We start from the raw sequence: 26,971 nt of genomic DNA on the forward strand, positions 1-26,971 counted from the left end.
TACTTTTTTGAATATTTTTGAGAAAAACAATTCTAGTTATGTTCCACATTCTTTATTTAGGTGTATAAATATTGAAGTACTTTATTAATTGAGGATAATGTCTACTACACAATTACACCGATTAGGACAAATTTATTTCTAAGATAATAGTCTTTTACAACACATTGATTATTTTATTTATTTATTCTATGAATGGCATCTATTTATTTTTGCAATAGTATATTTTCAATTGATAGTAGTTGACAATTAACATATTTGTCTTTATATGTCATAATTGTACTATATTATTAGAAATAAAAGTTTATTTTAAAAATATTAATTATTTATTAGGCACAGAATTAATGATATTTATTCAACTAATAATTGTTGTCATAAGTAGGTATTTAGAGTTTGCTACAACTATTTTTCTTCATAAACCGCATTCTCACTCATCCCATTCGAGCTGTATGAAAACCATGGAAGATCAATCCTGTACTTCAGCACCATCCATTGATCCCTTCAAGTTACTCAAAATTGTCCAAAATCCAGATGGGTCACTCACTCGACAATCTCTTTTCCCTTCAGTTTCAATTACAGATGAAGAAAGCACCAGTTCCAACACATCTCAACTCGCCTTCTTCAAGGACATCCCTCTGAATCCCCAAAACAAAACCTTCATTCGTCTCTATAGGCCACCAACTCCACCACCAAACACCAATCATAAGCTTCCTCTCTTAATACACTTTCACGGTGGCGGCTTTATCCTCTTCAGTGCTACTTCTCGTCCTTTCCATGATGCATGCAGTCTCAAGGCAGTTAAACTCCCAGCCGTAGTCCTCTCTCTCGAATACCGTCTGGCACCAGAGCATCGCCTTCCGGCTGCATACGATGATGCCGTTGAAACCATCATGTGGGTTCGGGACCAGGCGATGGACGTCAACGGCTGTGATCCGTGGTTAAAAGAGTATGTAGATTTTTCCAAGTGTTTTCTGATTGGTTCTAGTGCAGGGGGCAACATGGTTTTCCATGCAGCTTTACGTGCGTTGGACATCGATACCTCGCCTGTGAAAATCATAGGGCTGATAATGAATCAGCCCTACTTCAGTGGGGTGGAAAGGACTGAATCGGAAAAGCGATTCGTCAATGACAGGATCTTGCCTTTACCAGCTAATGATCTGATGTGGTCCTTGGCTTTGCCCGAGGGAGCTGACCGGGATCATGAGTTTTGCAACCCGATGACGGCTGACGGGTTCCTTAAGGAGAAGATGGGACGGCTGACACGGTGCTTAGTGACAGGCCACGGAGGGGATCCACTAATTGACAAGCAGAGGGAGTTGGTGAAAGTGCTGGAGGCGCGTGGGGTGGATGTGGTGGCGGAGTTCGCTGAAGGAGGTTGCCATGGGATTGAAATTTTCGATCCGTTGAAAGCGGAAGCATTGCTTAAGAGCATCAAGGAATTTGTCGGCACTTGCTGTCGGTGTGTTAATTCTGAGTCTGCTGCTGCCAAATCAACCCTGTGAGCTAGGCTGCCCGTACTAGCAACAATAACTAATTCGAGTATAGGGAAATAAAATTCTGAGTCAAGTAAAGCTGAATTGAGTAATTTGTTAGAGTTAAATTTAAAAATTAAACACGTTAAATTAAAATCTAGTCATAGTATAATTAATTTTCTTGAATCATTAATTAATTTATTTAGTCTTAAAATTATTAATTTTAAAATTTTTAAAATTTTAACTTTCATTATATATTGTTTAGATTTTTAAAATTTTTAAAATTTTTTAAAATATAAATTTTAGGATTTTTATAAATATTTAGAATTTTATAAATTATTTTGAATTATTTTATAATTTTGTTGTTGAAAGAGAGGTTAATTTGTTTTTTTAAAGATAGGAACTAAAATAATATTTACACTAATCATTATTAAAATAGTAAAATTTAACTCGATTCAAATTTAAAATTCAAATTACTTATTCGAGTTGATTCAAATAACTCGATTCGATTAACTAGAAATTTAAAATTTTTTAAAATTTTTTAATCAAATTAAATTTTATTCAGAGAATAATTTATATCATTATATACTAATAATAATACTTATATCAATAAAACTAATACTCAATCCATTACTATAAGCACCATCAACATCATCCACTTATCCGCCTGTCATCACATTTGTTGTCTAGAGTTGTAGTATATCTCTGGGTTTATCTTTTTTGGTACACTATCTAGATTTATTAAATTGTAACGTTTTTTACTAATAAAAAAACCTGTATAATAATATTTAATTATTTATATGTTTTGGAAAAATTAAAGAATTATAAATGGGGGCTTCTCATTGGTAGGTGAGCTAGAGCCAGTCATGCTGACTCGAGCAAAGGAAAAATACGGCTCCAAAATTAACACAATAGTTTTTCTTAACCAGATAAGCTGAGAGTTTCCAAGTCTTCTTTTGGCAATTCTATCATTCACTCCCTCTTTCCATTATTTCTATCTCAAGTGTAAAACTCCAGAGGAGCGGACTTCGATGACCAGCAGTGGAGGGGATGCGCCACCGCCACTTACTGCCAACGGTGGCGAATTTCTCCTTTCTTTACTCCAAAAGCCCCAATCGCATCATCCTCCACAACAATCTCCATTACGCCCTAGAGTGGCTCCCATGACCGTGCCTCAACCGCAAGCTCAATCGCTCGCCATTGATCCTGCCGTTCAAGCAGTGGGGCCCACACTCCCTTTCTCGCCATCTTGGTCACCGAATGGACGCGATCTCCCCAGTTCTTGGCCCCACAATATCTCTCCGCCCTTCGATCCTAATTTGATAGGGTTTCGCCAAAACCCTTGGTTTTCTCCGGGAAACCAAATTGTCTTTAATCAAGAAGCTTTAGTGGATGACTTGAGAAGGATAGGGCTTTCAAGGATAGACAATAATAACAATCACGTAATCCCGAATCTGACCCAGCTAAAGCATCGAGAACAAAAACTCGTCTTTGGTTCTTTTCCTAGTGATATTCAAACCCTTTCAAAGCCTGATGGCGTGCCTCAAAATTCGAATTTGAAATTTTCAAATCAGCAATCTAACTGGCGGCTTAATTCCAATCCAAATTCGAGCCCATACTTTTTCCAACGTCGAAATTCTGATGAAAGAGGAAAGCAACAGCAGCATGATGGGAATTGCAGGTCTACCCCTTCTGCTGAAACTCCAAGACCGCCTCCAGGGTTTTCAGGAAAGCCTAGAAGAGGAGGAGGAGGAAGTCGGGATTTCGGAAAAAATGCGAGACATGTTGAGCACAGTGTAAATAAATTAAAAGCGGAATTGGGTCATTTGAGTTATGAAAATGAAACGAGACTTCGTGGACAGCTTGATCACCCTGTGCCGCCGGCAGGGAGTAATCCGCAGTCTGTTTCAGTGACTGAGATTGAAGGGCCTCTTTTGGAATTGCATATGGATGGTGGTGCAAATGGGTTTTCAAGGCGTGATAAGCCTAGAAGAGAAGATGGTGGCGAAGTCGATGAAATTGAGGAAAAGTTTGTTGAACCTTTGTTGGTTGAGGATGAATCTGATGATAAGAATGACAAGAAGCGGCATCATCGTGAGAAGGTAGACTTATTTTCTTACTTCTGTTACTTTTTATTGCCTTGAATCAATTGCTATAATCTGTGAAGCTTTGAGAGATCTGAGAGTTAAAAGATTGAGGTGGATGCCTGAATTATAATTGAAATTATATGGTCACAGGTAATTTTGGTAGTGTATGCTTAATACATCTTAAATTTAGTTGGTAATATTGCCCAAAATAATGTTTGGCTGAACACATCATATCAGTGCCCTTGAAGTTTGAGTTTTATCATACACCAAGGACTGTGTCTAGGCAGTCAGAATTTCATACTGAAAATTTTGGACTGTTCATCATTATTACTTAGCGAAAGGCTAGACTATGTTTGAATTCAGGATTACTTGTGGTTTTTTTTTTTTTTTTTAAATCAGGAATACAGAAAAGATAACAGGGGGCAAAGTCTACTTAGCCAGAGGGAGAGAATGTTAAAAAGGCGGACGGATTGTCGCAGTGATATTCTCAGGTTAAATTCACCTTTACGTGCTATCTATGAGTCACTCATACCTCCTGTGGAAGAAAAAGCTAAGCAGAAACAGTTGTTAGCATTACTTGAGAAACTAGTTTGCAAAGAATGGCCAGAAGCACGGTTATATCTCTATGGATCTTGTGAGAACTCTTTTGGGGTGTCAAAGAGTGACATTGATATTTGCCTTGCATTTAATGAGGACATTCATGACAAGTCTGAAATCTTGCTAAAGTTGGCAGATATTTTGCAGTCAGATAATCTTCAGAATGTGCAGGTTGATACGTGTTACCTTCTCCAAAATTCATTGTAATAAACTACATATGTGGTGTAGCGATAATTGTTTTCCTTTCAAATTGATATATAATGTTTGCTTAGATTTTCAGTTTTGTTTTATTTTAGATGGCAATTTTCTGAATTCGCTTTGTTTCAACTGATTTGTTCTATTTATTGATAGCTGCTTCTTAGGACTTTGGTTTCTTATTTTTTACTTTTAAATAGGCCAATGTTAATGAGCCATGATTACAATTTGTGCACTCTGCAGGTTTGTAATCCTTATTGGTTGATTACAAGTGGCAATTAATGCATTCTTTTTTGTTTGCCTTTGTGGATGAAAATTTAAGATGCGAAAATCTTCTGCCGAAATTTGATTAGTACATGCCCGTTAAGTAGTCTCTATTTTACAACCCCTAAGATTCATCATCTGATTTATATTAGTTTGAAAAGTTGCGGGTTCTGAGCCCCCCCTTCTGTTTCCATTGAACTTTCTTACTTTTTGTTGTCACTTCCAGCTGATATGCTTTCATAATCTGTATAGAGAATTTGCACTTGAATTTCAGACTCATAATGTGTATGGAGAAAATTGCAATTGAAGCTTAGACTGTTTATGGTTAAACTTTACAGTAAAATTGAGTATAACTTGCTGTTGGCCTCATGTACAGGCACTGACTCGTGCCAGGGTCCCCATAGTAAAGCTTATGGATCCAGTGACTGGAATTTCCTGTGACATATGCATAAACAATGTTTTGGCTGTAGTAAATACAAGGCTTCTACGAGATTATGCAAAGATTGATGTAAGATTACGGCAGTTGGCTTTTATTGTGAAACACTGGGCCAAGTCCAGAGGAGTGAATGCAACTTACCAAGGAACTCTATCTAGCTACGCGTGAGTTGTTTGCAACTATAATGCTATTCCCATAGCTAGCAACATCATTCCTGAGCAGCATATTTCAATGGTGTTTGTGGTTAGTCTATTTGGTTTGCTTTGAAATGACTAAAAACATAGATAAAAGTATAAGCTGTGATGATGCCAATTTAGGTAGGATTCATGTATCTAGAGAGAGGGTAGGGCACATTTCAGGTATTGCTTAATTTAACTTGCAGCAATAAAGTCACCTGTTCTTGTTATTTATTTATTTATTTTTATCAATTATTATTTTTAGCTAGTATTTTCTTTGCAGGTATGTTTTGATGTGCATTCATTTCTTACAGCAACGTAGACCTGCTATCCTTCCATGCTTGCAGGTGTGTATGCTTTTTGCTTCCTGTATCAATTTTTTTTTTTAATTAGTATTTGGATTTTGCCCTACCTTTGCTACAACATTGTTGGTAGAAATTTTCTTCTCCTAAATAGTAAAGGTTACATGATAACCTATTTTCTTATATACCATTTTTGGTTTTATTCAGTTATTGTTTATTACTATTTTTTTACATGCCTTGTCTAGTAGACTCTGAAATTTGGCTGTATATTTTAAGGATAAAGGATCAATAAACTGTGTGTTTACCAGTACCTTGTATTGCTTTGGCATGGTAGAAAGAATTGGGTGATATAATGAAAGGGTGGCACACTTGAGAAAGAGAGTTATATAATGAATGGAAAGATCTGTCACTGAAAGAAAAGGACATTTTATTATGGGTTTTGATCTTTCACTGGTTAGGAGCTGCAGTCATTTTTTACCTGCCTGGTTTGTGTGTGATTGTTGGTTCTGTTCCCTATAAGCAATTGTATGGTCCGTATTTATATGAAGTTAGTTTCATGTCACACATATCATGGTCTTTATTCCTTTGCATGAAACATTTCTTGAGAAGATTTTTTTTTGGCAAAATTACCACGACTAGATGTTTTTGGGTTAGTCATTCAGATTTTTCATTTGCTAATTCTCTTTCAGGGAATGGAGACAACCTTCTCTGTCACTGTGGATGATGTTGAGTGTGCTTACTTTGATAAAGTCGAAAACCTTTGCAATTTTGGATCTTCTAACCAGGAAACTATTGCTCAGCTGGTGTGGGCATTCTTTAACTATTGGGCATATATTCATGATTATGCAAATTCAGTAATATCTGTACGCACAGGAAGCTTGATCAGGTGAGATGCAAACTATTATCTTTCAGGAATGCTAATAAAGTTTGAGGTGAACATATAAAATGTTTTCATAGTTTCTGAACTTATAAGTACAAGTTAAGATGCATGTATCTGGTTTCGTTTTAAATACCTTCTTTGGGTATTAGTTGCATCTTGTGGTGAATGAATTATTTTATTAACAGATCCATTTACTGTAGTAAGTTCTGAGCCAGGGAGAAACATGAGTGCACTCTTTTAGAATGACTTGCAATTTGCAAATGATCAATAGATGCTATATTTGGTTTTGCATAAACCGAGGACTAAATAGTTGTAGGTGGGGATAAAATAAATGAATTCTACAAAACAAAAACGTTTTTAATTTGATGACTCCATTTGTGCAGTAAGGGAGAAAAAGACTGGACAAGAAGAATTGGCAATGATCGTCATTTAATCTGCATAGAGGATCCGTTTGTGGTATCTCATGACCTTGGTCGAGTGGTGGACAAGTTCAGCATTAAAGTTCTAAGAGAAGAGTTTGAACGAGCGGCTGATGTAATGCAGTATGATCCAAATCCTTGGATAGCACTCTTTGAACCTTACGTCCCTGGGTAACAAAACCTTGTCCAAGTGTGTTAGAAAATCAATGGTTAAAGCTATTTGGTTGGTTTTCGTAGTCTGTGTGCTTTGCATCCCCCATAATCTTCAATTTTGTCCTTTTGAGTTCACATCCATTTTAAAGAAGTTTAAGCTTATTATATGTAATCAAGAAAAGAAATTTCCAAACATTTTATGGATGGATGTTAAACAAGTTGTAATTAATTGATTGATAGTGTATACAAAATTCCTGTATGATCTAAACATATTCATATCAAATGAGTGTGTTATATCGTATTTGTATCTTCAAGTGAAATAAACAAAACAGTCTGATTTGACAAGCATTAATAAAACAACTGCTCTGCTTGAAAATAATGCCCTTAAGAAAAGACTACCATAGTTTATACCACCTGCTAGTTAAAAATAACGTCACACATATTCCATTCACCTACCATTAACTTCAATTATTTGACTGTATGTATGTTTCGTAACTGTTCTATCAGCATCTAATAACTCTCTGTTGCTCTCTTTTCTTCTCTCCGAAGCCAAAACAAAAACAATCAAATCACAACTGAAATGGTACATTGTATATTAGCCAATGCCTCCACCTGGTGAAAGGTCTAATTTCTTACCTACTTCTGGAACAAAAAACCAACATCAACCTTCAGCTTTAGATGCATCAATCCTTGGATCTGAATCTGATATGCCATCTCAGTTCATATGGCCACACCACGAGAGACCATGCCTGGAAGCCCCACAGCTTGTAGTTCCAGCCATTGACTTGGGATTTGTCCTTTCAGGTGCCGATCACCACCATTGTGGATAAGGCATGCAAGAAGCATGGAGATTTTATGGTTGTAAACCATGAGGTGGATCCGGGGCTTGTGGATAGAGCTCATCGGTGCATGGACTTGTTCTTTCGTATGCAACTCTGTGAGAAGCAAAAGGCACAGAGAAAAATAGGAGAAAACTCTGGATATTCGAGTGGCTTCGTTGGCAGGTTTTCCTCCAAGCTGCCATGGAAAGAAACTCTGTCTTTTCGATATTGCCCTGACAGTCCAAATATCGTGGAACAATATTTCGTCAGTGTAATGGGTCAAAATTTTAGACATTTTGGGTATGTAAAAGCTCACCATTCTATATAGTATTTTAAATAAACCAGACAAATGTAATATAGAATGTCTATGTGTTTCAATGATAGGAAGGTTTACCAGGAATATTGTGAAGCCATGAACAAGCTTTCCATGAAGGTTATGGAGCTGCTGGGATTAAGTCTGGTACTCGGCCGACCTTACTTGAGAGATTTCTTCCAAGGAATTGACTCAATCTTGAGACTGAATCATTATCCGCCATGCCCAAAACCTGATTTGGCTCTAGGAAGCGGTCCTCACGCCGACCCGACTGCCTTGACCATTCTTGATCAGGATCAGGTGGGTGGCCTTCAGGTTTTCGCAGATCATCAATGGCATTCTCTTAACTCCCATCCCAGGAGCATTCGTCGTCAACATTGGCGACACATTCATCTTTAATATTATATCATAAACTCTAAGAGTTAGAAAGCAAATTTATTATTACATCGACTTAAAATTTTACAATTTTTACAGAATTCAAACAAAAATTTACCATTTAAAAGGGGCTAAGGGCTGCCATGACCATAAAACAAGGAAAATTGTACTGTGGGCTCCAAGCTCACACTAAAATTTTTTAGATTGACCAACATTTTAAATATTTTTGTGAAAATTTTGAATATCGATATAAGTTAAAAATTTTGTTAAATTTGAAAATTTTAATAAATCTGAAAAAAATTTATGCACTCATATATATTGAAGTCTCAATTAAAATTTATATTAAAATCTTAAAAGTAATATTTTTGAATGATCGTCATTTCTAAATTACTCTGGAAACCTTAAAAGCTTTTCAGGCTTTTTTGAAGTTTACCAGGCTGAAAATGATTTTCTACGGTAAAATATTATACAAAACACGGGAAAAAGAGTTTTTTTTATGGTAATATACAAAAATAGTCACTTTTATTTGCTGCAGGTTACATTTTAGTCACTTATGTTTGAAATGTTACGTTTTAGTCACTTATGTTATTATTTTATTACGAAGTGATCACTCTACCGTTAAGTTTCGTTATCTCTCTAACAGTAATTTTAAGTGGCAGTCCAACTAGATTTTAGGTGCCAACTTAGATTTCTAAATGAGATAACAATAGATTTTTAATTAAAATAATTAATTAATTAAAATTTTTAAACCTAAACCTTAACTAAAAAAACTGTTCATCTCCTCTTTTTTATTTTTCTTTCATCTCTTTTTTCTTTCAATGGTTTTTTTTTCATTTGACTGGAAAAATTATTATTAATTTCAAAATAGCTGAAATCAAATTGACTACTTCATAAAGATGGATTTAATGGAAGGTTTAGATATATCTTCTTTGCATTCCTCTATCTCTTTTATTCAATCTTGAAAAATAAAAGATTAGATTTTTATTGTTTAATTTTAAGAATTTTAATTTAGGGATTTCATTAAACAATAAAAATTCAAATTTTTGTTTTTCAAGATTGAATAAAAGAGATAGAGGAATGCAAAGAAGACATGTCTGAACCCTCCATTAAATCTATTTTTATGAAGCGATCAATTTAATTTTAACTATTTTGATCTTAATAATAATTTTTTCATCAAATGAAAAAATCATTGAAAAAAGAAGAGATAAAAGAAAAAAAAAAAGAAGAGATGAATAATTTTTAGTTAAGGTGTAGGTTTAAAATTTTAATTAATTAAATTTTTTAATTAAAAATCTATTTTCATCCCATTTAAAAATTTAAATTAGCACTTAAAATCTAGTTGAACTTTAAAATCTAGTTGAACTGATACAGGGGATTACTTTCTTTTTTTTAAGAAAATTTCTTATTGGGTAAGACATTTTCCGGAAAATGGCACCTTCTTCTCCCATTTCCCCTTCCCCTTCCCCTTCCCCTTCCCCTTCCGGTTGTTTGGTCAAAGGACCTTTTCCGGTTGCTCCTTCATCCATGTAAGGCTCATTCTCCTTCTTCCGTTCTTCATTTCTTTTCCTTCTTCCGTACTTCATCTTCTCTTCCAGGTAAAAGTCCGTCTCATATCTTCTCTTCTCAACATATTCTGTTTCGTTTCCTCTCTTTCTCTGTTTCTGAGGCAAAACTACCATGAATTCTTCACTGGGTCTTAACTTAAGGCGATGATCGTTCTTTGATTTCTAACATTTTTATTTTAATGAATTATGCTGGTTGTCATCAAATTGAGAGAAAGTGTGTAGCCAATGAAGATTACAGATTATCTATTGGGCTATTCGCCTCCTATTTGGGCAACTTTTGTTGCTGGAGTTTTTTCAATCATAACAATTTCCCTTTCATTGTTTCTTATTTTCGAGCACCTTTCTTCATACAAGAATCCTGAGGTAAGTTTTTGTGTTTTTCTTTTTTTTCTAATTGAAATTTTCATTTTTTTTCCTTATTTGGTTTTGCATTTTTTTAAAAAAATTCTGTGTTCTTGGATTGACAGGAGCAAAAGTTCTTGATCGGAGTTGTTCTTATGGTTCCTTGCTATTCTGTAGAATCGGTGAGTTTGTTTGTATTAGTTGAATGGAAGCATTTGAATCTAATATAGATACATATTTTATGTAATTCAGATCGTGAATCTCCTAGTGTTTTGCATTAATTTCTTCTATATTGTTTGATTAAAATAAGAGTCTCTAATAATGTAAGGCTAAAATCATTATAATTTAAAAATTTTTACAATGCTTGAAATTGTTGTTTATTGTTGCTCCATTTTATGGATCGTTAGGTGATAGTTGGTCCTTGGCGATATAATGAAATGCACGTCTGAGTGAATTAACTAGCTAAATGTTTTATGATCAATGCTCGAAACTTTTGCTTCTAAAGATGCTTGCAGTGGAAATTTTTGTTGTTAGATGACTCTTCAACAGTCTGATTTGATATTGCTAACATGTTAATTTGAAGCTATAAAGTTAATCTACATTGAAAGGTATGGTTGTTAGTTGGATAAGTTTGTTCATAAAAAAAATTGACCTATATTCAACTTAGGTTACTATTTAAGTTTTGAGTATAGTTTTGGCACAACATGCAACATGTTAATTTTGCACCATGCATCTAGTGTAATTATATGTTATTTTCAGTCTTACTAACTTGGATTATTTTAACAGTTTGTATCATTGGTGCATCCATCAGTTAGTGTTGATTGTTCGATACTACATGATTGCTATGAATCATTTGCAGTATTGCTTTGGAAGATACCTTGTTGCTTGCTTGGGTATGTTCATTTCAAAGACCTTTAACTTCAAATAAAGATTTTATATCTTATCTCTGGATCAGCCTTGCACGATATTTCATTTAGTTTATAGTTTCTGTGGTGACATTGTCTTTGTTATTTGCTTTGCTTATGCCCTTGGATCTGAATTTTGGACACCCAAATATTATTTTCAAAGTCATTGAATAGTCATTTCAACACTCTGTTTTTTCATATCTTTACTTTTTAAGAATATATAGGTTCTTCTGATGTCTAACATACCATAATCATAATTCCCCTTAATGCGCTAAAAGTAATATGCACTACTTTGTTAGTAAGCAAGGTACAGGATGTTGTTGAACTTTGGCCTGCAATGCAACAGGAAACCAGCAGCAAACCAGTATGCAGACCAGCATCCAAGCTGAACCAGAGAAGCAGCAACATTTTGTTTATTTTGTTCATTTGTAACTATAGTTGTTGATTTATGTTTGATGTTACAGTTGGTATGTCAGCTACATTTTGTGTGTAATTCTAGCTAAGCTTTAGTCATGTATTAGTGGGAGCAGTTATACATTAGGTAACTGTCATATTTTATTGTAACATAAATGCTTCTCAAGTCAATGAAAAATATCTGATTTTTGGAGATCAAATTCAGTTTTCTTCTTGTTCAAACTTCTTTGCATTTGTTTTCCTTTTTCTCCTTAGTTTTTTGCTAAAAAAACCAATACATGTAATCCGGACTACTTATGTATATGGCATATTGCTTATTCAAGTAATGAAGTTAATCTTTACATCATCCGGGATACTTGCTTCTGTTTTCTTCCTCTGCTGTCAAAACCCCAACAGATGTGATTTGCAGCTCTTCCCTTTAGCATTGATGACCAGCTCAAGGCCCGACATTGCACGTTCTACATGGTGGCCATAGGCTGTTTCAGTTACTAGCCAACGGCTGGTTTTAGTTTTAAAGTTATTTGGTGCTAGCAATGCTTGCATTGAGTTACTGATTATAAACATTTGAAATAACATGCATTAAGACGCACAGACATTGAGAAAAATGGTATTGTAAATATTTTATTAAAGAGATTTGAAAGAAGAATGGATAGTTCTGTACTTATGTCAAACTTATTTATACATGCTTTTTTTCTCTTCATGTATTTGGCATTATGGATCTGTTTGTCAGAATTCATAAATTAAAGCTCGTCCAAGATATATGAATTTATAGTTTATGAAATTTTCAAAGCTCTGTCTTACAGGACACGCGTCGAAGTGCAGTATAATTTTTTGTACTTTGACAGCATAGGTTAATTTTAAATATTTCACATTTTGCATTGTTCTTCTCCCTTTTATTTTCTAATGTATATTCTAGCTTAATAATTGAATATTATTATATATTTAATTTAATTTAATTATTTATAAATAAATCATTGCAATATATGTAAAAACAATTTAAAATATAAATTTATTAATATATGTAAAACAATTTTTCAAAAATATTTTCAGAAATCTACCAAACAATAAAAATATTTTATACAAATTTATCCAAACACAGAAAAGTAAATAATTTTTCAAAATTATTTTTGAAAAATATTTTCTTGGTAAACAACGAGGCTAAATGAAAATTTTGTATCACAATATTTTCTTAAGTGAAGATAATTGATTTTATGGCCCATCATATGTAAATTATTATATATATTTATATATATATATATATATATATATGATATTTTAATGATTGAATTAAACAACTTTAGTAAAAGAATGTATATTTGTATATGGATTGGTTTGATGTAAATCAAGATGAAAATTAAATTATACAATATATTGAATAATACAACAGGGGCAATTCATATGGTATAGGGTGTAGAAAGCTGCAAAAATGAGGACAATTCACACTATAGTTAGAGCCGAGAATCTTTAAAGTAATAGTTTGAGGAGGCTGGCATTATGTCCTCATTTACCTTGTTCTTGTGGACCCCTTGTCTCATAATTACTTCTCTATAGGGTTCAATCTTAGGTCCAACTTAAAATATGACTTAGATATAGTATCCTTAAAAGGTTGGTAAGCTTTAAACCAACTTAAAATATGGGTTATATGTAGTATTCTTAAAAGGCTGACAAGCTTCAAAAGTTAAAATTATTAAATATAATTAGATTTGATATGACGTATTAGTAAAATTTATTCTAAAACAAGTTTAATGGCTACTAAGATAATTCATTGCATATAAATGATGAATTTAAATACTCTTGACAGAGTTTTTGTCTATTGTTTAAATGTTTAAAGCAACGAGGATATTTAAAAAATACTACCTATATGAACATAAGTTGTGTTGCTTCAATAGGCATAATTAGGTCTTTTTTTTTGTGAATATTTATTATGAATAAGAAAAGTATCTCATCATAAAAATGTTAAAAGTGAGAAACTTGATACTCATAGAAATATAAATGAATTATGAGTGGTGTATTTCTAATATAATATTTAGAGTTTTGGTTGAATCTTTGAATGCCAATAATTTCATTAGAATTAATATTGATTGATACCATCTTATATGCATAAATTTGTTTATTGTTTATGTTAAAGACGATGATGAAAGTTATACCAACATTCTAAATCAATGTATATATTTTCAGCTTAATTTTGACATGAGACAAAAATTGTGATATTTCAGGCTCTATCAAACTGCGTTTACAAAAGTTGCTTGCATAGAGCAGTGGTAAATAATGAAGGAGCAAGAAGATCTATTGCTTTATTTGTGTGTACCGAGATGAACGAAACGGTAACACCAGCTACTGCTTTAGTGAAAGTCGAAAACCCTAGGATATATCCAGACTTTAAATGGGCAGCTTTTCTTGAATTTACTCAGAAACATTACAAAGTTAACATGAAAACTCTTGAAGCATTCTCCAATTGGCTTCAAAAATAAGAAAAATATCTTCAACATTAATTCCACGGATGAAGGTTGTTAATGTTTATATGGTGATGGATCTGAGTTTAGAGATAGACTATGTAGAGAAGTAAATTGAGTTTAGATCCATCACCATATAAACATTAAAAGGTATGGTACAGTACAGGTTCAAGCAGTCATCCAAAAAGAAACAAAGCAAGAAATTTAAGTCTTTATAAAGATATAAATTTAAATCTAGAAAGGGGAGCCGTTGTTCAAAAAATACATTCATATAAGATTCCACCTATTCTGTTGTCTAAATGTAAAAAATCATAGGGTGTCTTCAAAGGTCAACATTGCATACAATTCGTTAACTCGTTCCAACGGGTGAGCACTAAAGGAATGAATTTAATGAAATACAAAGAAGAATAAACAATGTGGGGATAGAGAGAAGAAAAGCAAAAAACCAAAATGCCACACTTAATTCACTTTCATTCACTAAGGTTGCAACTGCGAAGGTAGTGATGATCATACTTGACATACTTGGTCCAATATGGTCTATATTTTGTCATAGCCAAGTCCAGCCATGGTTTCATGTTGCCATTGTAGTGGATAACTGCTGCATGTTCGATTTCTTTCTTGTCTACACTTGGATTGTAGCCCAGACCAAGTACATGCCATGACTTCTCAAGTGGATGTGTTAGACCATAGAATGTGATCAACCCCGGGGGAAGTGTCCCAAGCTTCCACAATGCCCTATCTTCATTCTGATAAACATTGAAAAAAAGGGAACATGCATCAATCAGTACAATTCAACATCCAAGCAATAATGATAATTAACTATAATACAATCACTTGGCATATATAACTTAGCTACATGTCCACTAGAACTTGTATATGATGATTGATAAACTGAGAATTTGACCCATCAATCAGAAAACAATTTCTGTATGAATGCATGAAGGGGTGTCTGTGTGAAGCAGAAAATAATAATATGATAACAGATAGATAGTCATTCATAGACTCACCATATTTTGCCACTTGTGGTATATGCCAGTGATATCCTTCTTTTTCCACACCTTGAGATCAAACATATTCATTCCATACGCCCATCCACAAGCATTAGGATCAAAGTTTTGTGAAATATGGTGATTTGAGAAGTTAAGATACTTGTCAAAACGATGAAAGCTTTGACCACAAGTTTCTACAGCACCATTCACTTTTCCATGCAGATCCACAGACCATAATCCAGTCAAGTCTTTCTGGACAACAATGTCATCATCAAGAAACAGTATCTTATCTAAGTTGGGGTAGACCTGTGGAAGATAGAACCGCAAGTGATTAAGCATTGAGAGATACTTCGGGTTTCGATACTTCATGTTTGAAGATCCAGATACAGTTGGATGATCCGCCTTGAAATAATACTCCTTCATCGAAGCAGTCTCAAGTTGACGTAGGACAGGGGAATAGGATGAATTAAGCCACTTGAATTCATCAACATTTTCAACATGAATGGTGGCTTTTCCAGGGGGATTCAACAGAAACCACATGTTCATTGCTCCAAAATTAAGTTTATTGGTAACGAGATGAAAAACATGTTTCGAAGGATCCTGCATATACCACCAAGAAAAGAACAGTCCAGAAAGCACCTAAGGCTCAATTCTTAAAAAAGTCTATAGATCACTTTCTACTTTAGACAGTTAAACAAGATAAGGCAGCTTATATCACCTTGGCATTCATGATGGTTGAGTTGACAACAACTGATGCAGCCAAGACATTATCAGAGAAGAGGGCATAATGGTAGAGATTTGGATTTTCCAAATTCTCACTTCTAGGGAACTTTCTCTTCTCTTGGGGAAGGAGGTAGTATTGTATGGTCAAACGCAATGACAAGCAATGGATTGAATAGGGAATTGTTTTAGCAGCTAATTGACTCAGGAACATGCTCTGTTTTTTCAATCTCCTAACTTGTTCTTCCGATGTCTGAAGCATTGCTCTCAGCTTTCCAGTAACCAACTTGCAATCAAACAATTGTTCTCTTGCTTTGGATAGAACTTTACCCATTTCTTTAATTTTCTCAGATGCACTAAACAAAGTTGCATGAGAACACAAAAAAAGGAACTGCCAGAATCAATAAGAGCAAAAACAGAGGTAACATAGACCACATAGCCAATGAGATTCAGGATTGAGTATCCTTTACCTGTGAGGTAGACCGGAATCAGCCGTTGACTCTCCTAAGGCCTGCTGAATCTCTTTCAGCCTAATTTGCAATTCTTGTTGCAAGTCAAGCTTATTTTTTGACTTAGCTATACTGACATAAACCTTTGCCATTATAATTTGATCCCTCATCAAGCGCACTGTGGAATCAGAGTTAACATTCTCATTTTCTCTCCTCCATAGATTGTATTTGCCCAAAACAGCAGAGTCTACAGCTTTGGATCGTTCAATGGCAGCATTTTCAAGTTTCAAGGTAACTTTCTCATCTTGTTTCACCAATTCAGTGGCCCACTTCTCACGTCTATTATCTCTAAGTTGCTGCAAGGTAAATAAAATGCCATTTATTATAAAATTCTATATGACACTAAAGCAAACAGTGCATCAAAAGAAGGTAATTACCCTTCGAAGTATTTTAGCAGGTGTATCATGTGAATGATCATCTGCATGGAACAGGCAGGTTAGCATGAGTGAAATTTTACAAAGAGCATTATGCATACATTTAACAAAGAAATAAATTACCATCTAGAAACTTTCCCTCTTTATCCTGAGATGTTTCTTGTTTCAAGTCTGTAGCCTTTTGGTTTGACTTTGAACATGTAAGGATCCAGCAAATATCAGTCAATCAGAAACTAAAATCGGAAAAATAGTTCCAGCAAAGGGATTGAGAAAAATGGGAAGTGCCAATACAAGCGACTGGTCTATTATTCAAACCTTTGAAATAGCATTATCCTGAACCGAAGTCTCTACCCCAACAACTTTCCATGACGCAGACAAATTGCCTTTTCTAAAAGAATCAAGATTTAGTGGCCCCAAATCAGCCGTGCTTGTAGTTACAAAATCAACAACCTAAAATTGATCAAGTGTGGCATCATATAATTGACAGTTAAAATCCAACACTTGTCAGAGCAAGAAACATGATTAGCTTGTACGGAATATTCTACAAGATGCATTTACCTCCTTAGTGAAAAGGTTTTTGATAGATTGCAGAGCCAACCTTTCTCTCCAATCAACATTCTGCAAAAGGCAACCGTTTGAAAATCATAGAGAACAAAGAAGTCATCAAGTTTGTAACCTAAGACAACCAATGTAAACGGAAAAGCTTTAGAGTAGGCAACCTGTTTGCTAAAATCACTTTGAATACTATTTTGATCTGCACAAGAAACAGAAATCGGAACAAAGGTCAAGTACAATCAAGTAGAAAAGACCAAAATGTTTGAAACATTGAAAAGTAAAGAAATCAAAATGGATAAGAACACAATTGACTTGATATCTCAATTTAGGAATCACAAAGCAATTCAACAAACTTTAGTTAGGTGAAGTGGAGAAACAAGTTAAAATTGAAACTTCCAAGGAACACCACAATTACCGACAAATGTAATGTAACTGAAGTCAAGTAATTTGAACTTTTAAAATTTTCTAATCGGATCAGATGCCAAGAATTTTTGTATGGATCACTAACCAAAGCTCATAATCAATTAAAATGTAAGGTACTTTCCAAATTTTATAAGAGAGAAAAGACAAACACATATATATAAATCAAATATCAAAATCAAAGACGACGAGAGATCTGCTAATTGCAACTTAGAAATGTGAGTAAAAATAACAAACCAGAAATATAAAGCCCTCGACCGACAAAGTAAACAAGTGGGGCGAGAACTGAGAAGAAAACAAGAATGGCAATAGGCAATCGAGATCCAGAACTTCTGTTGCTTAGTACACGCACACTTGATAGTCCCCGCTTCAACGCCATTGGCTATCAAAGCCTAAGGAACAACAAGAACATCACTCAGAAAAGGGGAAAAAGAAAAAAAGATACAGTGGAAATCCCAGAATAAAAAAAAGAAAAAAGAAAAGTGAACGGATAATTACGAGTTAAAAAGTGAGGAGATCTCGTGCAACAGAGAGCAGCAAATCCGAAGCAAAAGCTAGTAGTAATGGAAATCCATTGAAAGCTAAGTGTTACTCAAATACTATCATTAGTTAAAAGAAAAAAAAAAAAAGGATTAGTGTTACTTGGCGTGTAGAGAAAGGGAAGTGTGAACTGGTAGTGGAGGCTTTAACAAAATTATATATCTCAACAGTGAGGAATTAAAATTTGGATAAGAATGTGTTAATCTGGTTGCCCTAGGCAAGCAACAGAATGAATTTGGGGATAAAACTAAGAACAGTCGATCTTCAATCACCGCCCAGGTTTTCGATTTTCCTTTTTCTTTTAATCCTTTTTCACTTCACATATCATCTCTTTCCCTTCCCAAAGATAGAGATGATATTTCATATTTGGGGATAATTGTTGTAAATTTAATAAATTATCTTCCGTTTAATAACTTTTTTCTAGCCAACACGTACGGTGTCGTTTTCATAAATAGTCTGGCCGGGGCCGCCTGATTTTAATATAGCCAATATACGTACGACACGTGGCTGGCCTAAACTTATAACTATGCCAACTACGTAATTTGTATTTTCCCTTTTAAACATTTGATTGCACCAAGAAGATTAATTGTAAACCAATTAAATTAGTGAATTATGAGCGTAATGGAGTCAAGTTACTAGTAAGTAATTTGAGTTTGAGTCCATCACCCCTCCACTTTCACTTTCATCTATTTATTTTTTGGTTTTGTTTGATTTTTTTTTTATTCTATAATACTTCACAAGCAAAAATAAAAATTACTAAATGTCGTCTGTGATTTTTTATTTATTTTATTTTCAATGTGAGTGAATTTATTAATAATTATATTTTAGGTTGATGGTATGATTTAGCTTTTAAATTATATTTATTTTTTATTTTAATAAAACATTTATCTCATTTAATACATTTTAAATTATCATTTTCATCTCCATTGACCTAAAAATAAAAATATACGATATGGCAAATTCTTATTGGATAACAAATAATTTTGGGATAAATTGAGACGAAAATGATAATTCAAATACTGAAATGAGATAATAAAAAAATTGGATATTGAAATAAAAAAAAAAAGTGTATAATTCAAGTGTCAAATTGTGACTTAAACCTTTAATTTAATACATAATTCTACAGCTTCATAAATCCGATTGTAATTTTAAAATATATTTTAACATAATGAATATAATATAAATAAGATTTTATTAATGCTTTTTGATATAATGTTTGGGTGAAGATAAATATCACCCGGTTTAAACTCATGTCAATTAGGTATCTGATAAAAACATTAATTACTATCAATGAAAAAGGTTAAGTTGACAAACTGAAGCCAAATTTTAAACAAATCTCAAAAGGCCACCTTTAAATTGCACTGAAGTTTCCATACGGTTAAAAATGCTACCCAAAAATCTCAAGCTACATTACTAGATCCATCTTACAAAGGATTAACAAGTCAAGGACCATTAAAGGTTCCCTACAAGGATCACTACCTTTCAAACATTTTACAAAGTTCAATCACACAATACTTGCATCTTCTTGATGATTTCCTTAACATAGTAGGATAAACTCGTGGGAAATGCATTGCAGCACCTCCCGATCCAAGTCACTTATCGGACAGAAGAAAGCTCTGCTGACATAATAGCCACATCCAAGTAATCTCCAATCTGCATATGTCAACAAAAAGATCAATGGCACAGCTTGAGCAGATGTAAGAGACTAAACAATGCTGTTTCACGGGAGATCCAGCCTACCTCAAAGCTCAGTTCACCCAAGGTTTTGCTGTCATCTAATCTCCTCACATTACCGTAAGAAAAGGTCTTTCCCACCTGACAAAGCAATAACTTACATCATTAATCGCGCAAACTTTCTCATAGGAACAATTCATGTATCAGCTACACAATACATGCATTAATATACACCATAAAGGTGTCTTATCTATGTGGAAATTCCAGTCATTATCATCATAAGTTCATAAACTTTACTACATAATGCATACATATCATCACTAATGTGTTACCAACGTGACAGAGTTTAGCCTCACAAGGTTCCCCCCCAACCCTCGCGGGGAACTATCAGCCTCACAAGGTTATTAAAGCCATAGTAAAAGTTAATCTCAATAAGTCATCATAGGAACAACAACATACTGAACTCAGCTTTCGAAGTTATATGGATACACAAGGATGAAAAGTTATGCAGGCAAGAGAAAAAAAAAATCTAACCTCTCTCACCACAAAACGTCCATTCTTGTCAGGATATACAAATGCAAAGGACAGCCTTGCATCTCTTCTCCTTGCTGCTGGAGCTACCTCTTTCACCTGTAAAAGAAGTAGAATGTTATGTACCAGTAAAGTTTAAAACAGTACTGACAATTGAACAAACTACACTAAACTATTAACATACCAGATCAGTCAACTCACGAAGCGTAGCATCCTTCCATGTATAAATCTGAACCTCATCCTTGGGTTCCTTGCCTCTCACTGCAAAATCTTCTTTAGAATGATGACCACCAATCTGTGGATTTAACAACAAATTGTCAAAAGCTTGAAGAACTTCTCCATGTATAAGAAACAGGAAAAAGACAAATATTCCACTTCCACGAATTATTGTCTTTTCTTGAAAGTATCCCTAACAACAATTAACAGATGCTAACCGTTGGACACTGCAAACTTTCACCATGACAGTACCACTTAAAAGAGTATGGACAAATTGACTGCGAACTAACCTTTTGCTCACAGGGACTTATTCATCTTACCCGAAAGACCAAGGTTCTCTAATGGGTGTATGAACTTAAAGCGTTTAGCTATTGGAAAATATAAAGGGAATAAACTTATGCCTAAATCTATTGATACTACAAGTCTTGCCAATCACCTTTTCCAAGTGTCCTGGACATCAGTTGACTCTGTAAATGTGATTTTGAAGTTCCTAAGTAAAAATTTTAAATATCCCCTAAACCATGGAAAAGGAACTTCACCAACAATGTAGGTTTCTATGGCTCAAGGCACAACTAAAGTGATAGGAGAGTTCAAAATCATCTACACGGATCAAAAAAAGCATCTCCAGAACAAAGCAGCTGGAACAAGGCAAGCTCATATTAAACTAGGAAAAATGAGGTCAGAGCTCTGAGAAATGAACATTACCTTAGTGAAAACGCGAAGCAATAGAGGACAAGTCTGCATTACAGAAGAAAAAGAAAAAGAAAATCATAACCCAAAGGATAGAGCTTTGAAACCCTAAAAAGATTAAAGCAGATACGAATAAAAACTAAGCATTAAAAGACAACTAAGTTCCTTTAGTAGAAACCCTACGCAACATTACAGATTAGCGATTCTAATTCAAGAATACGTAGATTAAGAGCCTTGAAACCCTAGAATTTCAAATATATAGGGGGTACATGAACAGAAAAAACAGGGAAGGGGGTACCTTTTCGCGATCAACAGGTTCAAAGCGAGGGCGAGGAGGAGGAGGCGGACCTCTCGCCGATGGTGGGAACGGTCTCCCGCTCTGGCGTTTTTGTGGTTCAGCTGCTCCCGCCATGTTTTCCCCCACAGAAGTTTGTAATCGCAGTTTGGGCTTGCTGGTTCTTGCTTCAATTATGGAAAAGCTTAGCACAGCCGCGCTCATAGATCATTTCGCCATCTTTCAGCTGATCATATATACAGCTATCTGAATCTGTAAAGTAAGTAATTTTTGGGCCCAATTGGAATAAACTTTTAAGTCTTAAATCCTTAACTCACGTTACGGTTGCTAGGATTTCGGTCCAACCCTGTATTGGCTTACTAGCCCATTGCCGAGTTACAACTGCCCAACAAAGAAGATACCTTGCCACCCATCTACCTAGCTAGGATTAGGGATGAACAAAAAAATGATTCAATTCGAAAATTTTTTATAAAAATTTAAATTTTGTATTGAGTAGTTTAAGTTATTTGAGTTAATAAGGTTATTAGGATTAAATTAAATAAAAACTTAAAATCTTCGATTTTAATTTGAATATAAATTACACAATTTGAGTTATCTAAAATCTAAATAAAAAGATAAAATTACACCGTTTTGATAAATGTTTATATTTTCTAAAGTTAAAAAGTAAAACCATTGTGTTGTTTATATAGTTAAATAATCTTGTACTTAATCTACTAGTTAAATAATCAGTCCATGTAAACGCAACATTGAGTATAATTAATAAGATTCATTAACTCAACTTAACTTGACTTGAAAATTTTTTACTCGATTCGACTCGAATAAATTAAATAGTCACCCATAACTAGGATTACACCTAAATAAGTCAGCTTTTTGGTTATTTGGTTAGCAGTACAGTGTCTTTTTATTCATAACCCTCCCAATATATTTTAATTAATAAATACTAAAACTCATATTCTGATTACCATATCCCTACCCAATACTCATATCAAACCAACCCAATTAATCTAAGCCCTAACAATACCCAACCCAAAATTTAAAACTGAAAAAAAAAAAAAAAGCCTCTAAGAACTAAATAGGCAAATTTTATAAATATTAACATCGAATCAATCCGATGCACATCCTAATATTTTATCTCCAGGTTTCAAGCTTTCTTTCCGTATTATTTATAGATTACAAAACTCTTTCACAAATTATTAGCATGCTTGTCACACAATCACATATTTATTGGAGTTTAATTTCAATCTTAGGCATTTTGATCTTATTTTCTCATAATTTAAAAATATTTATTTGATAAAAGAAAGAAAATCCAAAGTGGAAGATAAGTGTTAACTTTGATTTATGCAAATGCAATTCAGTGGTGTAGAGAGCAAAGGCTTGAGAGAGGCACCCACACCCTGTACTGGATGTAGGCTAGGACAGTGATGTGCAGCAAATTGCAGTCTGTGCTAAGCTTTTGTTTACCACCCATCTATCTTGGGGAACTTATTTGTTAAGCAGTTAAAACTTTAGCCACAAAGGTGTAGAACACCACTTCACAAACAAGACAAGCTCGAAAACAAGTAAGTTTACTAGGGGACAAATTTGAAAAACACAACCCCGACATGCCATGCATCAATAATTCCATCTTGTCCTTGAGAGAGCTCTAATTTAAATCCCATTTGAATTGATTTGACGATATAATTGTTATGCTTACTATGAAATTCGTACTCTATTACCTACGAAAAGCATGAAAAATAAAAAGAACTTTAGATAGAGCGTACCTTAATCATCTTTATTCCATACTCTAGTCACTTTTCACTTAGTACTTTGCTTATACATAATATTTTATTAATTAAAGGACTTGCAAATATGTTCATACATTGAAACTCTTTTGATTTACTTTATTAATAAGTGTTAGATTTTTTATTCTTGTTTTTGCATGAATCATATGTGGGGTTTTATTTGGTCCATATTAATCACATTTTCACCTATCTATAAGGTTATAATACTTCTTAAGTAATCAATCATTACAAGATAAGTGTAGATTAAGTGTTTAGACCTAAAGGCAAGAGATGATCATCTTCGCTTATAAATATCTATACTTGGCCTTTGGAGGGATATTATTCCCTAACTCACTGCCTCTCATGCTTTATATATATGTCTTTTTCTCCTTTAACGACTCTTAGCACCTCACCACAGTGTGAACCACCACCTTTCAACTCTTTCCACTTTTGTTCTTTAAGATTTGGTAAGTTGAGTACAATTTGAATACTTAATCATGAAATTGGCCAAATTGATGTTAGTTACTTTCTACATGAAGACCAAGTTCCCAACTCCTATGGGCATGGGTACATGGATTCAAATCTGTAAATTTGTTGGATAATTTCAATATCCCTACAATTGACACAAGCCAAACAAATCGACCTAAGGGGACAAATGTGGGCAAACTAATCCAAAAATGTACTAATAACAAGACTTAGGGTAAAGAGATGACCACCTTCACATATAAATACTTATCTTTGACTTTAAGAGAGATATTTTTCCCCAACTTTCCTCCTCTCATGCTTTATATACTCTTTTCCTTCTCCTCCAATGGCTCCTAACACCTATGAATTGTCATCTTTTATCTCTTTCCACTTTAATTCCTCAACAAAGGGAAATTTTGAAGTTAATATACCATTTGATACTTGACTCCAATAATTAACATGGATCCAAACTTTTTTGTTTTTCTATTTAAGTACCTCAAGATTGGATGACATGGAGCATATATTGAAAACATGGTTTGATAAATAATAAAAGGGTAAACGAAATCAAGAGACTTTTTGGAACATTTTGGGACAGGGGATCTTTGCCGTGGACGGAAGCTTGCGAATTTTGAGATCGGTACGAGGGTTCTTAGAGAATTTAGATGCTCCGTTTTCAAACAAAATGATTTTAGTTCGATTTTCGTGATCAAATATCAGCATGTTTACCAGTTTCTAGATCAGTGTTGTAGAATCCACATTGCCTAAGACGGTGACTTTCTTGCTCTTCTGCATCTTATGTTTATTTGGTAAACACTTTCAAGATTTGCATCTCACATCCCAATAGATCATGAACGGTTTTAAATTAATGCCATTAAGCCGTTAACGTTAGGATACCATTTTATGTAACTCAAATCAAACTTGAGTACCTAATTGGAAAAACCACACTCACACTATGAAATGATATATTATCCCAAAAAAAATTGGGAAAGAATAGTGCTTATTGGACTGTGTACTAGCTGTTCCATCTAGAGCCCCAAAGGATGATGAGACACAGCATGCTTTAGCGTTAAGAGCTGAAAGTTGAGCTGATGGTGAAGCCAGGGCGTAGCAAGAAATGGAAATATGTGCTTTAAAAAAAGCTTGGCCCTTCCATCAAAGCTTTCTTAAAATGGTAAGCTTTTCTAACCACTACCATCACCCTCCTATTCTTGTATTAGTGAACCCATTCAATGGATAATATCACTGTCTTTGGGGGCAGTTGGACCCACTAAAAGCAAAATTATCCTCAACCTTCACTCTTCAGTGTTCATTCCCTTTTAACCCATTGTTCTTTTTAGTTAAAGTATGCTTTTTAAGTCATTTTAGAATTTAGTTTTTTTTCAAATAATTTAATTTTTTAATTTTTGAATTTAATAATTTAAATTTAATTGTTAATACTGTTAATTTTTTTGTTGAATTTAAATTTGTTTTAATGTTACTTTTTTTATTACATGACTATTAAGTTATTATTATTTTTATTTTAAAATGTTACACCAATGAATATAGCAAAATAACTTCAAAAGCATTATAAATTGAATTTAGGGATAAATATTAATTTTATACATGAACTTTGTTTTCTTGTATAATTTGATACATAAAGCTTGGATTGCGGTTTGTATGTATAAATAAAATTTTAATTTTGATTTATTTGTACACATTTAGAAAAAAATAAAACATATTTTTGTTTTCATATTGGATTAATATAATAGTTTGTTATGCAATATATTAACGTAAAACAATGTTAATTTGATCATATTATTAGTAATTTCTAAAAATTTAATCAAATCAAAACTTAATGTATAAAATCACATAAAATCAAAATCCGTATATAACGTTATACATTAAATCAAAGTTCGTGTATAGTTTTAATATTTATCTCTTAAAATTAAATTTTAAAAGATGAAGAAAATAAAGGAATTAACATTCAAATGTATAAAAATAAATAAATTTGAATCATATTTTAACATTATTTTATATATATTCTTATTTAATCCCTTTTATGTAAGATGGGCATACCATTTTATTAAAAGTAATTTAGCAATTTTTGGTTGAACCATGTGCTACCCTCATAGAGTACAAAGTTGTAGAAAAGGAATGTTTAACATGCTAATTTTGAATTAATAGAACTTTGGACAACCGAGAGTTCTGGACTAAATTACCAAATCGTTTTGCCTTTAAGCCATTGGTGTGGCCAGGTTTAAGCACGTACTCTACAATCCCAAATTATACTAATTTACCTTTTCCTCTCTTTTTCTGAAAGGAAAAAATTAAAAATAAAATGGGATGTTTTTGTAAGAAAAATAAAAATTGAAAGAAATTAATTATTATTTTATAGACCCAATTTTTGAGAGTAAAGTGAATGAAATTTTGAAAAGCCAATAAATTTATATCTCTCATTTTCTCTTCTTATATTCAAATTTGAAATGATTTTTTTATACATTATAATGAAAATTAATCCTAATTTCATTTTATCTATTGTTCACTTTTTCACTCCCTGAATCCTCTTTTTCATTCAACTAATCACTCTAAGAAAACTTAATAAATTTAATATGCAAATTTCAATGTTGATACCTTATTCCATTGGTTTTAATATCCAAATTTCAATATTGGTTCTATTATACTTTATTCCTTATATATTTTATGCCTATGCTTGACACTAGAATTCGACTAAACTCAACCTCGCGACCTAGCCAAAAGCTTAGTCTCAGACTCACTAAATATTGTGTTATTAAGGTGCATCAATACAATCCCCATAAGATATATAAAGAAGAGCACCTGTCAATACCCATCAATCCATCACATCCCAAGCTTGACGTTGTTTTGTCTAGTCATCTAAAACCGACTCCAACAATTTTCGAAATTGACATCTCACCATTGTTGTCTACACTTATAGAATAGAGTGTTTAATAACTTGGATCCACACTAAGCCAACTTCCCTCCAACATCAAATAAGAGAGACAAAAGAATTCAATCACTTATAATAAAAACACTATATATGCAATCACTCTCTATCTCTCTCTTAACTATC

At 33.5% G+C, this 26,971-nt stretch overlaps 5 protein-coding genes and 1 pseudogene across 7 annotated transcripts; 4 read left to right on the top strand and 2 right to left on the bottom strand.

Annotated features, from left to right (window-relative positions):
• Positions 1 to 335: 335 nt before the first annotated feature.
• LOC108472715 (probable carboxylesterase 8) lies at positions 336 to 1,658 on the top strand. The gene has a single exon (XM_017774268.2). It carries the CDS (start codon positions 342 to 344, stop codon positions 1,497 to 1,499), a length of 1,158 nt encoding a protein of 385 aa, XP_017629757.2. The 5' UTR covers positions 336 to 341; the 3' UTR covers positions 1,500 to 1,658.
• Positions 1,659 to 1,851: 193 nt separating this feature from the next.
• LOC108473511 (UTP:RNA uridylyltransferase 1) lies at positions 1,852 to 7,338 on the top strand. The gene is made up of 6 exons (XM_017775115.2): positions 1,852 to 3,571; positions 3,956 to 4,324; positions 4,989 to 5,212; positions 5,508 to 5,571; positions 6,216 to 6,412; positions 6,790 to 7,338. Exons 1-6 carry the CDS (start codon positions 2,501 to 2,503, stop codon positions 6,998 to 7,000), a joined length of 2,136 nt encoding a protein of 711 aa, XP_017630604.1. The 5' UTR covers positions 1,852 to 2,500; the 3' UTR covers positions 7,001 to 7,338.
• A 242-nt stretch (positions 7,339 to 7,580) lies between these two features.
• LOC108473513 (gibberellin 20 oxidase 2-like) lies at positions 7,581 to 14,184 on the top strand (annotated as a pseudogene).
• On the top strand, positions 9,835 to 11,913 carry LOC108473514 (protein LAZ1-like). 2 transcript variants are annotated; one of them, XM_017775120.2, is made up of 4 exons: positions 9,835 to 10,415; positions 10,520 to 10,576; positions 11,181 to 11,287; positions 11,599 to 11,913. In XM_017775120.2, the coding sequence occupies exons 1-4, from the start codon at positions 10,278 to 10,280 to the stop codon at positions 11,621 to 11,623; spliced, it is 327 nt and encodes a 108-aa protein (XP_017630609.1). In that variant the 5' UTR covers positions 9,835 to 10,277; the 3' UTR covers positions 11,624 to 11,913. The 2 variants fall into 2 exon arrangements, with proteins under 2 accessions (XP_017630609.1, XP_017630608.1); XM_017775119.2 differs by having other exon boundaries at positions 11,646 to 11,913.
• Positions 14,185 to 14,369: 185 nt separating the features above from the next.
• On the bottom strand, positions 14,370 to 18,671 carry LOC108473892 (polygalacturonate 4-alpha-galacturonosyltransferase-like). Of its 2 annotated transcripts, XM_017775700.2 has the most exons (12): positions 18,376 to 18,671; positions 18,232 to 18,287; positions 17,971 to 18,125; positions 17,478 to 17,512; positions 17,317 to 17,376; positions 17,074 to 17,208; positions 16,882 to 16,948; positions 16,762 to 16,802; positions 16,346 to 16,680; positions 15,874 to 16,231; positions 15,174 to 15,755; positions 14,370 to 14,912 (listed from the first exon to the last, which is right to left on the bottom strand). In XM_017775700.2, exons 3-12 carry the CDS (start codon positions 18,110 to 18,112, stop codon positions 14,637 to 14,639), a joined length of 2,031 nt encoding a protein of 676 aa, XP_017631189.1. In that variant the 5' UTR covers positions 18,113 to 18,125; positions 18,232 to 18,287; positions 18,376 to 18,671; the 3' UTR covers positions 14,370 to 14,636. The 2 variants fall into 2 exon arrangements, with proteins under 2 accessions (XP_017631189.1, XP_017631187.1); XM_017775698.2 differs by having other exon boundaries at positions 18,232 to 18,671.
• Positions 18,672 to 19,597: 926 nt separating this feature from the next.
• On the bottom strand, positions 19,598 to 21,952 carry LOC108471172 (histone deacetylase complex subunit SAP18). Its single transcript, XM_017772775.2, has 6 exons — positions 21,683 to 21,952; positions 21,400 to 21,432; positions 20,663 to 20,773; positions 20,482 to 20,577; positions 20,014 to 20,088; positions 19,598 to 19,926 (listed from the first exon to the last, which is right to left on the bottom strand). Exons 1-6 carry the CDS (start codon positions 21,881 to 21,883, stop codon positions 19,870 to 19,872), a joined length of 573 nt encoding a protein of 190 aa, XP_017628264.1. The 5' UTR covers positions 21,884 to 21,952; the 3' UTR covers positions 19,598 to 19,869.
• Between the last annotated feature and the right edge of the window lie 5,019 nt (positions 21,953 to 26,971).

The sequence above is a fragment of the Gossypium arboreum genome, chromosome 11 (assembly GCF_025698485.1).
Source record: "Gossypium arboreum isolate Shixiya-1 chromosome 11, ASM2569848v2, whole genome shotgun sequence".
In the NCBI taxonomy this organism is placed as follows: Eukaryota; Viridiplantae; Streptophyta; class Magnoliopsida; order Malvales; family Malvaceae; genus Gossypium; species Gossypium arboreum.